The sequence below is a fragment of the Hevea brasiliensis genome, chromosome 7 (assembly GCF_030052815.1).
Source record: "Hevea brasiliensis isolate MT/VB/25A 57/8 chromosome 7, ASM3005281v1, whole genome shotgun sequence".
In the NCBI taxonomy this organism is placed as follows: domain Eukaryota; kingdom Viridiplantae; phylum Streptophyta; class Magnoliopsida; order Malpighiales; family Euphorbiaceae; genus Hevea; species Hevea brasiliensis.
The window spans coordinates 70,842,126-70,859,427 of NC_079499.1; the positions used below are offsets into that span (position 1 = coordinate 70,842,126).

The 17,302-nt window shown below is 35.0% G+C and overlaps 1 protein-coding gene across 1 annotated transcript; it reads right to left on the reverse strand.

Moving 5' to 3' along the window:
* Positions 1-10,422: 10,422 nt before the first annotated feature.
* LOC110655231 (uncharacterized) lies at positions 10,423-14,304 on the reverse strand. Its single transcript, XM_021811453.2, has 6 exons — positions 13,101-14,304; positions 12,772-12,992; positions 12,252-12,474; positions 11,608-11,693; positions 11,225-11,316; positions 10,423-11,082 (listed from the first exon to the last, which is right to left on the reverse strand). The coding sequence occupies exons 1-6, from the start codon at positions 13,188-13,190 to the stop codon at positions 10,841-10,843; spliced, it is 954 nt and encodes a 317-aa protein (XP_021667145.2). The 5' UTR covers positions 13,191-14,304; the 3' UTR covers positions 10,423-10,840.
* Positions 14,305-17,302: the final 2,998 nt, after the last annotated feature.

Below are 17,302 nucleotides of genomic sequence, written 5' to 3' on the forward strand. Positions count from 1 at the left end.
CCCTTAAATAAATTTCGTCTCGAAATTTTACCCAATAGCCATCTAACAATAGTCATACGTGTATTTTCTCCTTTCTATATGATCTTAAGACTTTTAACAATCTAATACAATGTTTGATTTTCATGGATAACCACAATCTCCTCTAACTATTATGTTGTCTAATATTTCAGCTCACGTTCCTTCTTGAATGACCCTTGAGGTCATGTTAGAATCATTCATCAGGTATTGGTCCTCTGACCATTCTAGTCCATAGTCTTCCTCACATTCGTAATATTTCTTTGTTACATATGAATCAACTGTTCAAATCTCTACTTCCGTAACTCTTTTTATCTGTCAATATTCTATAACTTACTTCCTTTTATCTTGAACTATAACCTTTCGATATTCTAACTTTTGAGTTTTAGATCCCTAAGTAGGATTTTCAAACTTATTTCTAACAATTAAATTCTGTCCTGGCATAACTATACCAAAACAGATGCCGTTGGCAACTATTCTCATCTAGATATACTATCGGGTAGTACGTAGCTCTACACAATAATCTCAAGTTAGTACTGAAATCTGCAGCTTACTCAATAGATCAAACTTTCCTATCTTTTATCCTTTTCGAATTCACTGATATCCGAACTTCTTCTGATTACAATATCTATTAACAATTACTACAGTAACATCTCTGCCTTCATCTAGAGCAATTCTATTTCTGTAACTTATTTTTACGTCCTCTTGCCTTACATTAAGTAGGCTCGCCAATTAGCTTATAATTTTATGGTGTGTCAGCAAATACTTTTCGCCGATAAACTCTTCCAAAACTAATTTCACTTGTTATAACAATCCTTATCCTAAAGGACTAATCACTAATGCATCAAAATTTATTTCACGACCTCTGTCTAAGCGGACTTGTTACTAGCACCTCAAAATCCATTTTTGTACCTGGAGCAGCAATGCAATCAATGATGCTAGCACACACATAAGAATGGGTAGAACCCAGATCGATTAACACAAACACATCTTGGTTAAAAGTTGAGAAGGTACCAGCCACATCAGATATCTCTGCCTGCTGGTAGCAAGCAAACTTACTGCATAGTGGCTAAGGCGGGAGAATTCTCTTTCATACTCAGCCACTGATCTGCCCCCCTGTTTCAGACTTAGGAACTCTTGCAGCTTCTGGTCTACATAAGCATCAGGGATATATTTCTGCCTAAATTCCCTGAGGAAGTCATTCCATGTTAGCACTGCAGGCTCTACCAGACTGTGGGGAATGGTTTTCCACCAGTCATAAGCATCCCCCTGTAGTAAGGACACTGAGTATTCAAATCTAAGCTCTTCTGTACAATGTAGCTTCTTGAACACCCTATCCATCCTCTCTAACCATTGTTCAGCTTCTAGAGGATCTCTGTCCCTTAAACTCAGAGCCCCATACTTCATCAATTTGTCATCTTGCCTCGTAGGAGGCGTGGTTGTACCACCGTGTCTGTATTGGGACTTGAGTAGGTGCATTACCGACCATTTGTTGGAATATTGCGACCATCTCCGAGCGAATCGAAAGAAATGCTGCAGGGTCTGGTCTTTGAACCACTAACATTTTGTAGGCCTGGGGCATCCCCTTGCACCTCAGCCTCAATAGACTGATCGACTGAACGATCACCCTCTTCCATATTCAATGCGAGGATCTTAGCTTTCCTGAACAATAACATAAGGATATTTACTCTCGTTAGTGCATATTTATACTGTAATGTACTGTATGTATCAAACAATGATATTGAGTAGTTGTACTATGAAGAAAGAACATTCAAATAACAGGTGAAAACAAAATTTAAAACTTTGCTCTGATACCACTAAAACATGTCACACCCTACCCCTCTGTAAGGCATAACATGATCCCGTAGTATACCTAATGAATTACCAACTCCGTCTACTGATAACCCATTAAATATACTACAAGGGATTTTAAAAACTTTTCTTACTTCTTTTACCGTGGTGAGCACTATTTACAGGTGTTAAAAACTTTGGTGAACTGAAGTGAAACAACTAATTCATTTGGTTTATTTGGAATTTCTGTAAAAATTTTGGCAGAGTGCCATCGTATTTTGGACAAAGCAGTTCTTGAGAAAACTGTAAAAGCACTTCAATATATTTTCAAATCTCAACTCCACATTTTTCTCAACACAATATATTTCTCAACTCAATTCCATAGAAATTTTTCAAAGTCTGAGATAAGTAAATATAATACAGCATTTACAATCCAAAACAATCATAATTAATTTACAACTTCAAGTTAAAATTTGAATTTACAACTGCTCAAAACTAAAAACAAAATGTACATACAGTGTCATACATTCTGATTACAAAATGCAAAATATTGGTATACTCATTATACGAAAAATCTCTCATGGAGGTATGTGCACCCTAGTCTGCCTGTCTGTCTCTCTACTGCGGCGACAATTAAATAGCTATCGCTGAGACAATGTCTCAGTGGTGCACAACATTAACCAAATACAATTTAAATCACAATTCATAAGTCATGTAAATAGTGGATACTTAAAATCATAGTTAAATTCAAGAAGAATTGTCAACAAGAATTTAAACTCCATTTGTCAATATCACAATAATTTTCCATAAGTCGGATCATGTTTGAATTCAAAAGACAAGATATGTCAATGAGAGTTTAAATCAATTTCACAATCTCACAATACATAATAATGCAATTTAGTCGAATAATTTAAGAATACAGTGTTGCCAATTCATTCACAACTTAAGCCATGACACAAATTTCCGATCAATGCCGTGTTGTACACCACGACAAAGCAATCACAACCTCACTAATCGAAATCAATGAGGAAGGGGAGCTAGCTATATAATGAGTACTCATCCGATTACCTCAACTGGTAAACCAGAGAGGGAAAAATAAACGATCACGACTCCATAAATGGAGAAGGAAAATAAACGATACTGTCATGCTAAGTGTGAGCACAAAATCAATTCCAAACATTTTATTCAAATGATTCGTGAGAATTCAATAAATTTCCAAAGTCATAATTTCATTCACAAAATGGCAACACAATTCATAATTAACTCCGATTTTCACAAATCACACTAAACCAATTTTTCCACAATTTCAAACCATTTACAATGCTTTTTAAACAATAAGTATCCATCAATATCATTCAAACACATTTCCACAATTTAAAACAATAATGTACAAATAGTCAATATTTATTTCAATTGAAAAATTCAAAAGAAATAGTTGTTGTGCACAAACACAATTTAAAACAATAATATACAAATATTCAATATTTATTTCAATTGAAAAATTCAAAAGCAATAGTCATTGTGCACAAACCTCGATATTTGTCTCTGGTCGACTCGATATTTCTTTCCCTTTTCTTTGAGTCCTTGTTAATCGAGAAACACAATTTGAAGTGTTTCAGTGCTAAATTAAATTGTCTCTATCGATGGTGTTTGGTAAATAATGCACTGAACTCAATTATTCACTTAATCACCTAATATACCGACCCTCGTTGCGTTTTAGGTACATTAGGTTTTAGTATCGTTAATATGTCACATTCGATAAGGTTTTAGGTTTGGTACGTTTTACCAAAGTCATTTCCTTGTTTAGTGCATTTTAATGCAAATTGCTGGATTCTGGGACACTGGTTTGACCTAACCGGACGATCTAGTTCCCTCGGTTTTCGGGTCTCGGTCAAAACTACAAACTTGTAGATCTAGGTCTTATTGCACGCGGGGCAAAATTTCAGGTCAATCCGAGTTAAGTAGACCAAGTTATGGTCATTATACTACTGCTGGTCAAATGGTACCAAATTAGGTCAATTTTATATCAATTTGGTCAACTTTGGTTCGGCCAGTTTTTGGACCCGAACTTGTGCAAGCTTTTTGACTTGCTTCTGGTCATTTCTGGGTTTTGGTGTCTTCATAAGACTTGTAGGTATGGGTCTTAACTATCCATGGTCAAAATTTCAGGTTAATTGGACCTGGTTTGAGTGAGTTATGGCCTAAACACTCACTGCTGCCCAATTGGTCATTTTTCAGGTCCTAATTGCACCTAATCCGAATTGGTCATTTTCTTAGGTCACCTTGCAAGCAGAATTTTGGTATGGTTTCTCAATGAAAGTTGGCACATTTTGTGCCTAGTTTCACCTTAAATTGGTCTCATACCAATTGAGGTTACACATTTAAGGTTATAGGCTAAAATGTACACTGCCCTCACTATGCCTTTCACACCCCACTTCAAACACACATTTAACTTGCAAAGTTTACTTCCATACCCTACCAATCTGTTTTGGTACATTACCAAAAGCATTATCTACTTTACATTAACATTATTTTGGGCAGATTACCATTACCCTCAACACACCAAATATCATTCACAATTACAATTTCTAATTACCATTACAAACACACCTAACCATTACAAATTTTACATACACTTTACAATATCAATCTACATACATCTCATCAACCTTCTAGGTCAATATTCTGCCCACACTTCCTTCAATATATACCATTACTCAAGTGTCCCCAAGCTGCATAAACCATTCTTCAACATCAAAGTGCCATCCAATTTACCAATTCCCATCCAAGTGCATAAATCACCATATAAACATGAAATAATTCACTAGGTTACTAATTCATCATGATCAACACCATTTCTCATCAATTATATGCACAAATATCTCATCAAAAACGTGACTCATGGCTGTCCAAAATGAAAACAACAATAACCCTTCAAACTCAAAATTTTCCTTCACCAAACCAACACCCATAACATGAACATAAACTTTAACAAAGAAATTCTCAAAAATGCAAACTTACCTTTAATTGTAACTTGCTAAACCTTCACCAAACTTCTCAAAATTGGTATCAATATCTTCCTTGTGATGTGTAGACCATTTTTCATAAAGCTACTTAAGGGATTGGAGTTGAAAATGGGGAGATAAGAAAGCTTGCATGAAAAACGGCTATGGAGGATTTCTTTTCCTCTTCAATTCGGCATGGGTTATGGATTGAAGAAGATGACCCTTTTGAGTGGGAAGAATCTGCCCACTTATAAGTATTTTTAATCATTTTAATGTTCTTAGTGGACCACTAAACAAATTAAATCATATTTTAAGAAAACTTCCCACTTATTCCACATTTAACCCATGATTTTAGTTATTTTCTTTAGGTACCACTAAACTAATTTTTCATTTCATTTTCTAAGTGTAATATTATTTATTTTTAATGGAAATTTAGGTCAAAAGACACTTCGGGATGTCAAATGACCATAATGCCCCTGTTAGATTACGTTCGATTTTTCTGAATAATCGTATTTTGTCTGTTTTTCGATTTCTCACTTTTCTTTGTACTAATTATTTAATTTTTCTTTAATCTTTCTAGTGAGATTTATACTTCAATAAGGGTCTATTTATGTCCTAAAAATGTTTTCCAGGGTTCCCATGATCCGAGGCAGTCAACGGTCCACGCCGTGACTTCCCGGTGCGGTCACCCATCGCTAGGTTTCCCGGCTCACTTACTTGGTTACATTTCTTTGCTATGATTTTTCCTTTGTTTTTCTTGTACTTTCTTTTCTTGTATTTCATTATTTTATGTCTCCTCACTCATATTGAAGTGTAGTTCTAAGCATCCTAGCTGTCCGGACAACACTGGTCACCGGTACAGCAGAACGCACTACCGAACTTAGGGGTGTTACAATTTTGGCTGCATGAGGAAGAGGGTGATGGCTGCTGTAATTTTTGGTTGTTTAGTCTTCATTTAGTCTCTTTATTAGTTAGTCAAATGATGGCTTAATTGTGATTGGTCATAGTTTTCTTAATGACATCACCATGATGTCATAAATAAGCTTTTTCCTCACTTTCTTTTCTTTCCTCCACTACTCATCTTCAATTTAATTTCTAGTAATGTTTATCCATATTTTATGTCATATTAATTATTTACTCAACTGGACAAGTCGGCCAAAAATCACCTCTGAAGGCGAAATGATCAAAATGCCCTCCGTTTGGCTAAACGGGTCAAAATTGTCTGTACCGATTGAAAAATTTTTCTAAATATTTTCTTGGCATTCTAATGCCATAGGAACCCCAATAACCCTTCTCTGGAGTCCCAAAAATTATTTTATAATTTTTCCCCCGGGTCTAGGGCTCCTCGTTGCGAGAACCGCAACTTCCCTCTGGTTTACCCCTCGCTAGGGCACCGGCTCGTTTATCTTGGTTGTATTTTATTTCTAAAATTTTTACTAAATTTTTCTTATTAATATTTGAGTTAATTATGGTTTCTGACTTTAGTTTAAATATTTTTCCGGACGTTCTAGCTGTCCGGACCGACACCGTTCACCGGAACAGTAGAATGTACGGAGTTGTTACCGGGAGGGTGTTACAAATCTGATCAATGTTGTTGGGAGTACTCGGTAAATATGATAATCATTCACATTCTGCAACATCATGGTTGTTCAAAAAATTGGCCACATGACTCCTAGGATCAATCATCCACCATATTTGTCAAAGGAGGGCAGCTTAAATCTTGGTGGAAATTGTTCAGCCAAGATCACTTCGGATAAAGGAGAGGCATCCCTGATCCCAAAGTTCTCCTTTTCGGCTTGTTTTTGGTACCTCTAAATGTCCTGACCAACCACCAATCAACTTTTGGCCATAGGGTCTCATTAAACTCCTCTGTTTATTCTTCTGTTCCAATTTGCTCGGTTTTATTTTTATTGTCTTTGCTAAGCGAGCTTCTCTTAATGCTTCAAAGGCTATTGCTCAAATTAGCAATGCAGGAAGTGTATCTCTAGCTGGTGCACTTGGAATGGGATCACCTTCTGGTGCTCTAGGTGGTGCACTGCAACTTAGGATTAGTCCATTTAGAAAAACAATATAGGCCTCCATCTCCTTGATGCATTGAATTATCTGTTCTAATGTGAGCCCTTTGGGCTGATTTTTAGTGATCAACCCATGTTTGTGCCCCTGCATTGTGTGGGAGACTCTGTTCACCAATGAAAGCAATAGGTCCTGTGGTGTTGTGATTAGTCCCAGTCATTGGTGGGTTTGTCCCCAGACATTGGTGGCCAACCCCTTTCCAGTATTGCATGGATTTGCAGCCATTGATTTACAAAATAATAAAAGAAAAATAGATTAAGATTTGAAAATTAAACTCACAAAACACCAAGCATTGAGAAAATGAAATTTTGGATGAATGATTCATGGGATGTCAGCCGATATTATTTGCTTCCTACAAATGGTGCCAACTGATGTTGCCATGATCTTCTTTGACCAATCTTAGTGCCAAGTCAGCTTGCAAGATGGAAAGAAAGTGAGGTCGGTGGCCTAATGGCTAGCCACTCTGATGCTCAAGTTGGAGATTGGTTCTTAGAGGATATGAAAAGATAGAAATTTGAAAAAGTTTCAGCAATGTAGAGAAAGTATGCCTGATTAGAGCCTTGTTTCTTAATATTTATAATCCAAGGCCCTTAGAGAGCTATTAAGAGATTAGTGGTTAAAATCTCAACATACTCGATTTTTTTTTCGAGATTTGTGCCTGCCAATCTATCTTTATGGTTGACTTTCCATATCAGCGCTTAGTTAGGTGCTGCTCGACTGGGCAAGCATCTATAGCTTTTTGGTGTTCGGTAGCTTGTTGATGCTCGACTTGATGATGATCGAGCGTTGTGATGGTCGGTCAAGCTTCTTTTGTTTAGTTTTGATCTTCTCTTATGACCATTTGACCATTCTTACTCTTTGACTTTTTAACTACCACATTAGCTACCATGCTAGCTTTGCTAACTTTTTAACCAGGTTTTGGATGGGTCATATCAAATATGAAGGAACCCATTGAAATATAAAGCACGTTATTTACTTTGTAAATACAACAATGTCCACTACCCTTTAATTCTCATAATGTAATATACACAACGTATATAACTCAACTCAACTAAACCTTTATCCCAAAAATTTAGGGTCGGTTAATATATACACAACATATATAATACAAACAAATTACAAATATTCAAACATATGAGTGGATCAGTTTTAGCCAAATTGGAATGAAAGGTTTTATCATCTAATTGCAAAAATGGAAATTTTCTTAGTTTCTTACGTATTTACTATTCTAAGCACATCGAATAGTCTATGAGATCGCTTCCATTTGGCAGCTAAAATGTATGTAGTAAAACAGCTGGAGCCTGGAGGACATGAAAAAGAAGGCTTCACTTCCTTAAACATGATATGCCTAATATCATAGCAGGAAGACGTGTTGAAATAGTCTGTAATGTCGTCGATCTTTATAAAATCTGCAACTGATTTGTCCATTTAAAATTGATGAAATTTTTACACGATTTTTATTCTCTGCATATAAGGCGCACAAAAGCCTAAAGCACTAAAATATATATAACTCATTGTGCCCCTAATGCACCCTACAGCTATCAAGATATGTAGAGGCCCATTTTGTATAGCATCTGGCAAGTTGCTTTAAATGCTGAAGTGGGATTTCTGAAATTTATGAGCTTGCTAAATTCTAAGTGATTTTCAAGTGTAATCTAAAGTGCATTACAACCAGTGGGTCCTTAAAAAGGGACCCATTTGAGGTTGGTTGGTATATATTTTCTTTGCATAATATTTATAACATATGGTTGGAGGTTTGCACATTTGGTCTAATCTTTGTTGAATTAATGAATTGTTTTTTTCTTTTTCCATGCTATTACTAATTGGTGTTGCTTGGATAAGAAGTGTGATGGGTTTCCATCGCCTTTAGGACGAATCTCCAAGTGGATAGCATGTTGATTGCACTAAATAAAAAACACTGAGCTCACGAAGTCAAACGGAATGCACTTGTTTTTGAAAATCACCAGCAGCTCCATGTGCCATGGCATGTGTTTGATGATAATGGATTTGGTCCTCAATCCTGACGTGTATTCTTTCTTGAAATTGAGTTTGAGATGGACATAAGGGATCCAGCTACTAAATTTCAATAATTTATCATTTTCTTTTCTTTTCTTTTGAAGCCAACGATGTGTCTATTTCTGTCTTCAAATCTCACAGACAATAGTCACATTCTCATGATCTCTATATATAGCTCGCACACTTAGTAATTTAATCTGGTTAAAATGAAATCCTCATCTTATATAAGCTTTGGATTATATTTAATCTCAAAATGAATAACCTATTGATTTGCTCCGACTTCAAAAGAAAATTTTGAGGCAGAGTACACTTAAATAATAGATATCAATTGATTTTGCACTTTTATTATTGAGGGTCTAAGAATTTTTTTTTATAGCAAGTCAAGATTTGTGGTTTTACACTGTTTATATCTAGGTGATAAAATATTTAACCGTATAAAAAGTATAATCATTTTCAATTTTATTTTTATCTGAGGCGTTAGTATCTGATAGCATTACACCAGTATATTTTAATATCATTAAACACTGTTCTACCTAAGTGTAAATGACACAAAATTCACAAATTTTGACTTGCAACGAAAAAGTTTTTCAGATTCTTAATAATAAAAGCATCAAAACACAGGGTAACTAAGTATATATCCAAAAATCTATTACTTAAAGCTGATATTTTAACAAGTTAGAAAAAGTAACAGTAATTATAATATTGGAAGTGTGAAGAAAGGTGAAATGTCATTGATGTTGATTCTACCTATATTAGTGCAGGAATACGAGGGAAGCAGATACAAAAAGGGTAAATGGAATGCGTGATCAGAGCTAATGCGTGGTCACCAGGAGTTGTAATAACGTGCCTTGATGGAAACAAATGCTACAAGTTCGTTTGTCATTCATCTAAATTTCACCTGCCCTCAAGAATCAGACTAGCTCATCACACCATACATTGGGCATGAATATCTCCCATTCACTCCTTGTTTTTACCACAACTTAGAAGCCTAAATTGCAACTGGAACACCATTATAAAACCAACAAAGCTTATGCAAATTGCCAGTGGGTCTACTAATTCATTAACCAATCATGTTGTGCCAAATAAAAACACAGCTCATTTAGCCTCCTAAAATTATTAAATCAGTAATCAACTTTATTAAGTGCCGGGACACCATCTTATGAGTTTCTACGCCCGCACACAGAAGCATGCACCATGGACCACAAGTGCGTAGATGGTGGGAAGATGCAATTAGCACAAAGTCAAAAACAGGATTATAGTGCGAAAAGAATTTTAATTGTGTTATGATCCCATCCGTAAAAAGAGAAAAACAAATAAGAAGGCCATAGTTAATGCAAGGAAAACCAGTGGCATTATGAGCAACATTAAGGACCCACTAAAGGAATGGAATCAAGCAGGTATAATTTGCTAAAAAATTTATAACACATTATAGCCATTGGTCATGATCAAAATTTATCCTTTATACGTGCATAGAATAATTTCTCTTAATTTCAAATATTTATATTAAACAAAAAGACGAGCATGCAAAAACTTCAACAATTTCCTCATTTCAGGTGGTTCCGTTATATTCAAGAGAATGTTACACAATCCAGGAAAGGTTCAAAGTTGAAGAGCTGGTATTTTCTCTAATCTCCCATCTCTCTGAGACTTCATCCATAGCTCTACATTAAGGAAAACCCCATTAAGAACTTTAAAGATCAGGAGGGGAAAAAAAGGAGGGTTAACTCATCTCACATGCCCTCTACGATGATCAAACCTCATACAAGGACTAGCCCTAAAATAAGATTATATGCAATGCTCAATACCGAGAAATCCACACGACAATCTTCACACATAAGGCCCTTACTCAAGCATGAAACCAAAAAATCCAACAGAAAGGAGATTTTAGTGATTAGCTCTTTTCATGGGTTTTGAAAATTGCAATGTTAAAAGTAGTGGTTTTAGCCACGCCTAATCCCCATGAAGTAATTGAAGTCATGGTGCTGGACCCTCAGTTGCTTTAGCCATGAATCTGCCACACTCAAAAGTGACACCAGCCTTTCTTGGTCCTGGCCATAATTGCCTGAGATCCACACATTTCCCTGCATCTTGTAAGTGGCCAAACCAAATGGGGGCAGGGAGATGCTTTCCCCCTCCTTTTGTTTCCTTCCTGGACTCTCAGTGTCATCATCCAGGTCCATATCTGAATCCATAAATATCCAGCAAAAATATACTATATAAGCAAATATTGACCATAGACGCAGCTGTCTGAGCATGTAAATTAGCAAAGGTGAAAAAGAAAGTGAATATAAAATAAAGTTCAACAATTTGGACAATAAGGGCACCTTGAAAAGATGATGAAAGGGTGTGGTACGTGAGAAAGCACGTGGACAAGTCCTTTATGGTTCTCCCCATGGGAATGTGATAGATGGGGTACCTGAATATAACAATAAATATTTTTTTGTTACTATGCTTCTCTTCTGAATTAATATGAAGATGCACAAGTTTGTGAAAATACGCAATCACTTTTTAGTACAAATGATATATTGTAACTCAAAAAGAGCCTGTGTCCAAGTTATATATCATCTCCCCCAGAATTGAATAGGCAAACCAGATTACACCATGCATCAAGTATGGAATGAATGCCTTTTTTAAATATTAAAATATTGTTTGATTTCTTGCCATGTGTGTATGTTCATGCATATATGAGAGAGAGCAAGAGAGAGACCAAGCAACAGCCATCCAACTAGCTGGTGAAAGATCCACACTTCGCAATGACATCAAACCTCGGTATCTTTGAGCCAATCCATTAATCTGAAAGGAAAATGCCAAGAAGGTGTCAACAGAATCACTTTACTTTAATACTGTGAAAGAGAAATGAAGAATTTGTAATATAAATGGTCACGATCAATCCAAAAATTTAGAAACTCAACTTGTTGAATGATATCAAGTATTCTTCTTGCAAACAACAGTAAAAGTTAAAAGACAATATCAGATCAAAGGCAAGAACATATGCTCGTTTAATAATGAATTTAAAAATGGAAATAGATGAATCTAATATGTTTTATATAAAGTGAAAACCAACACATAGATTTTAGAAACTATGGAGAGAAAAAGCATGCAGTTCCTTATTCAAAAGTCAAAATTCTCATTCATCTTTATCAGTTGCCTATCATGAAAAGGATTTCTAATGATTCTTAACAAATCTATAGATGTTTTCTTCAATCTTGTGGTCCTTTACTTTTTCTAATTGGCCATAGTCCTCGGAAAACAAGGCAGATTAAATGCTGATTAAAGAAAAGTATATGAAATCAAAAAGTTCCCAGTAAGGTTTGAGCAATAGAAAATTGCTAAATGAAACAGCAAAAGTACCTTATCCATCAAAGGAACTCTTCCATAAGGAGTTGATCTCTCAAAATACTGAAAATATAGGTAACCCAATCGATCATTGAGACGCCAAAGATTGTCTTGCTCGAATCCTCCTTCCTCTGAAGAGCATCCATCCCACCTCCATAACTTGTCACTCTCACTCTCATCGCTACATGAATCGCTAAATGAATCCCTCGTCTCACCATCACCTGACTCGATCTCTTCCCTAATAAAACCAACCCAAAACATTCCAAAGGTTACTTCCTTCGATATGCCAACGAGAAAAATCACATATAAACCATCAATCAAATTATATATTGCAGAGTTTGAACGATTCCTTTCTATGTCTAAACTGCAAAAGAACACCAATGGAATGCAATTCATAACAGAAATAAAAAAAATTAAAGAAATCATTTTTCTGGGGTTTCAAAACATTTCAATTGTACAATACTATCAATAACAATTATAAAGAATAAAGCTAAAAGGAGCATTACAACAAAAAAAAAATGAAAAAATTTGGCACCTGAAACCGTTAACAGAGGAATTGCTTGTGAAAATTTGGATTGCAGAGAGATAAGGCACATAGTACTGGACCAATGTTTCATCATTGTTCAAGACAATAGGAACTCCAGCTCCATATGCACTCCATTCATCAAAACAATTCCATAGATCACCCAAGGTAAAATACTCAACTGTGTCTCTCTCCCATGGATGCCATAGACGGTTTAAGTTTCTAATCTCTGTCTGCAACGGAAAAACGAAACATGATACAACAAATGAGCTCAAAATTTAGAATATCTAATACAAAGCACATAAGATATAAAAGACAAAAACAAAAAGAAAAGAAGAAACCTTGGGGAGGAATTGTGATGGAACTACTGGAGTTGTGCAGTGAAGGAAGCAGTCTAGGTTTGATTGCGTTGACCCCTTTTCAAAAATCATGGTTTCGAGGACAAAGAGAAGGAGAGAGATATGGAGAACGAGAAAGAAAGGAGAGAAATTTAGTTTCCCTCCCAACCCAGAAAAGAAAAAACAGAGGAATGTCAAGAAAAAAAGAGAGAGAAAGAGAGAAGGCGAGAGAGAGAGAGAGAGAGAGAGAGAGAGAGAGAGAGAGAGAGAGAGATTGTCGGGATTTGATTTCCCTATTTGAGATAGGAAGAGTGACGAGGAGAAACAGAAATGCAAGAGAATTATATTTTTTGACGTTTGGACAGCTAAATATAAAAAATAAATATAAAAAATAAAAATAAAAAATAAAACTCCAAATCTATCTCTCTTTTCCTCAGTTTCAAAAGAAAGTCTTGGCTGATAAATAGTTGCGTTGTCAAAAACCAACGACACCGGAAACACAAATTTCCGGCATCATTTTCGTTTGGGAAAGTTTGTACGAGAAAGTGATTGCTTTAATTTGGGATGTTCTGTTTCTTCTAATGTGTTTCTGTTTTTGCTTAAAGAAAACTCAATAGCCTATGACTCTGCGTCGTTCAAAATCCAAGAAACCCCTTCTCTTAAGACGCCACAAAATACAACGTTAATTCTTCAAGTTAAATCAAAATCCCACAACGAAAATCGCGTTCAATCAAGGGAAAAAAGAAAGAAAAATAACCCAGCAAGCCTCCCTAATTTAACGCAAATTTTCAAAGGAAAGAAAAAGCTGAGGAAAAAAATGAAAGAAAATGAGGAAATGATGAGAGAAAAATCAATCTCTTCGTTTTCAACAGAAACCCATATATCCAGTGGAAAAGATATGAAGGTTAGTGGAAATGGTTGCGTGAGAATCGAGATTTTTTCTTTCTAACGGAAAATGATAAAAGCAATCGAGTTTCCGGGAAAGAGAAAAGCAGTGCTGAATCCAAGAAAGAAACAAAAGCACAAAGAAGCAAACAGAGCAAGGAGAGAAAATATCAAGAGATTATCCGGTTGTAACAGAAACAGAGTTTTTGGTTTCTAGAGAGAGAAACAGAGAGGGAAAAATAATTAATGCTTCTCTGTACCTAATTTATCATTTATGGGACTCGTCTCTGTCTCTCTTGTCAAAGAAAATTACATTTGTTTTCTTTTTTTTATTTTCTTTTCTAATTTGATTTTAATTTGAAATTGGAAGTGGAACTGAGTCCATGGCTTCTCCAGCATCAGCAATTAGTTTACCTTTGAATCTTTCCATTACTCACCAAGAATGTTTTTAAAAAAAAAAAAAGAAAAATTATTATTCTTTATCATTAATCGCATCAACATGACTAAAACATTTTAATTACTTTTTTAATTATAAATTAAATTTTAATATAGGTTAAAAACTTTTTAAAAAAATTATATTGTTAGCTCTCACTAACAAATTTAACTTTTTAGATGATTTCACCCATTTTCTCACAATAATAAAATTTTTTCTCAACTTTATGATTTAGATTTAATTGGCATGTTGTTTCCTTAAAAATAATAATTGACTTTTAAAAAATTAAATGACCAAGGACTAGCCAAATCCATATATATATATATATATATATATATATATATATATATATATATATATATATATATATATATATATATATATATAAAGTAATTCTTTTAAAAAATTCATTATGTGTCACTTTTTATAAATATTTTTTTATATTAATTATTATTTAATTTTTTTATTTTTTTAATTATTATTATTTATAATATTATCTTAATATTTATTATTTAATTATTAATTTTTAAAACTAATTTTTAAAAATTATTTATTTTATTTTATAAATATTAATTATTATTTAATTTTTTATTTCTTTTTAATTATTATTATTATTTATAATAATGCCTTAACATTTATTATTTAAATTATTATTTTCTTTAAAATTTAATTTTTTAAAAATTTAAATGTAATATAATAGGTTATTATTTTTAATTAATAAGAATATTATATAATTTCATTATTATTAAAATTAAATAATTCAATAATTGGACAAGATATCATTTTCAGTTCAAGTGGTATCAGAGTCTCGTTGACTTTGGGTTTGCCCTTGAGGTCCCGGGTTCGAACGCCTGCCCTATGAATGTTAAGCACTGCGAACAAAGCATAACGTAGTGGGTCAGTACTGGGGGACTGACAGGACTGTCGTATATAATATCATAATAAAGACATTTCTGATGCATAGGATCCTCTGACGAGGCAAGTATAGAGCATACGTGTCTCTAATTACACAAGTATAATACACATTTTAAAGTTTTCAGGAGAAAAAAGAAAGAATTAGAATGTCATGGATGAAAATGGAGAGATTTTATTTCTTAGAGAAGCTCTTGCTACAACCTGAACTGAGAGTCTCCTTATATAGGCCTTGAGACTCTAACTTTTACAGGCAACTGGGTAGCAACCTGCTACTGACACTCTTAAAATAAAACACACAAATACTTATTACATGATAATATGGCCAACAAGTATGTGGCCAACAAGCTTTATCTTTAATCATGGAGTTGTTGACAGATTGAGAGTTTGGTAGTCAGAATCATCCGCGTCATCAATTCCAAAAAAGTCCTTGGGCCATTGTCCATATTCTATGGGAGAAGGTGGGTCAACATTCTCAATAGCTTCACGTGCTTCAATGTCCATTGGATCTTGGGAATCCTGCTATATTGGATTAGACCAATTTATTGGTTCATTTTTAAGGGATTGGATGGGTCCAAGGGACGTGCAGTTCACATGAGGAAGTGTCAGAGGCTGGTAATTATTTATCTCACAGAGATGATCAGCCAGCTGTCTTCTTAGAGGTCCCATAGCTTCCTTTTCTAGGATTGAACCATCATAGGTCCTCTATTCATATTCAGAATTTTGAGACCAAAAGAGTCCATCAGGCCTTCTAGAAAAGGGCCTGTGCATGATAAACAGGGTCTTAATAGTAGGTTGAGTGCTGATGGGCCTTTCTTCAATTCCATGGACCTCTATGAGCCTTTTGAGATAGTATTGCCATGCAAAGATAGGCTTGAACCATTCAAGGAACCTAAACAGGAGAGTCCTGCTTGTGTTATTGAGTGTATATTGATAAAGTGCTAAAAGAGGAAGTTATATACCCAAAGAGTATAAAGTGATCATACACCATAGGAGTCATAATTCCTCGAGAATGAGATCTCTGTTAGGGTAAATGCTGAAACAAGTTAAAAAGGGATTATCAGGGATGAAGAGGGAGGAAGAAAGGAGTAATCCCCTCAGAGTATTTCTGGCACTTAGGTAGTGAAATAAATGATCCTTTGCAAATTGAGCTATTTTTGGAATGGGTTGATTGGGAGAGCAACCTGGAGGGAAGCTGTCTGGTGGGGCATAAGAAAAACAGGGGTATTTGGAGAGGAGGAAGAAGCCATTAAGATTAATGGGAATGTAAAATGAGAATTGATGAGGTGAAGGTCTCTGGGTCTAGAAAGGAGGTCTAGGATCAAATTGTGTTTCCCTTTTATGTGCTGGACTGTGAATTTATACTTGGCGAACCAGTTCTTTAAACTTAATAGTTGTGGTTCAGGAAGGGATTTATTCTTGAAACCCAGAATCTTTGGGAAAAATAAGTTGTCCATGATCACAGTGAAATGATGTCCAATAAGATGAAACTAGAACTTCTTGATACCATTTTTGACAGCTAAGATTTCTTTATACACCGAGTGATAATGCTTTTGGGAGTCTGGGAACTCACAACTAGCATGGCCACAGATGTATTTTTCTCCTTGAATATCTTTGATAAGGACAGCACCCCAGTGGGTGTCACTGGCATCAGTTTGGAGCGTGTGATGTCCTGTATTGGGAATCTTTAGTGGTGGCAGATTTGAAGCCACTGGTTTAAGGGCCTTGACTGCTTCTATTTGTTCTTTTCCCCAAAAGAGGTGCAATCTTCTTGAGCATCTTTGAAAGCTTGCAGGTGTGTGTGGCGGCATGAGAAATAAACTTTCTGATGTAATTGACAATGCCTAAGAATTGCTGTATTTGCTTTATTGACAAGTCTCTATCAGAGAACTTTAGTAATTCTTCTGTAATATGTGGCCCTGTCTAGTACCTTCCATCTTTAAATCGTATTTCAAGGAAATCAATATCAGATTAT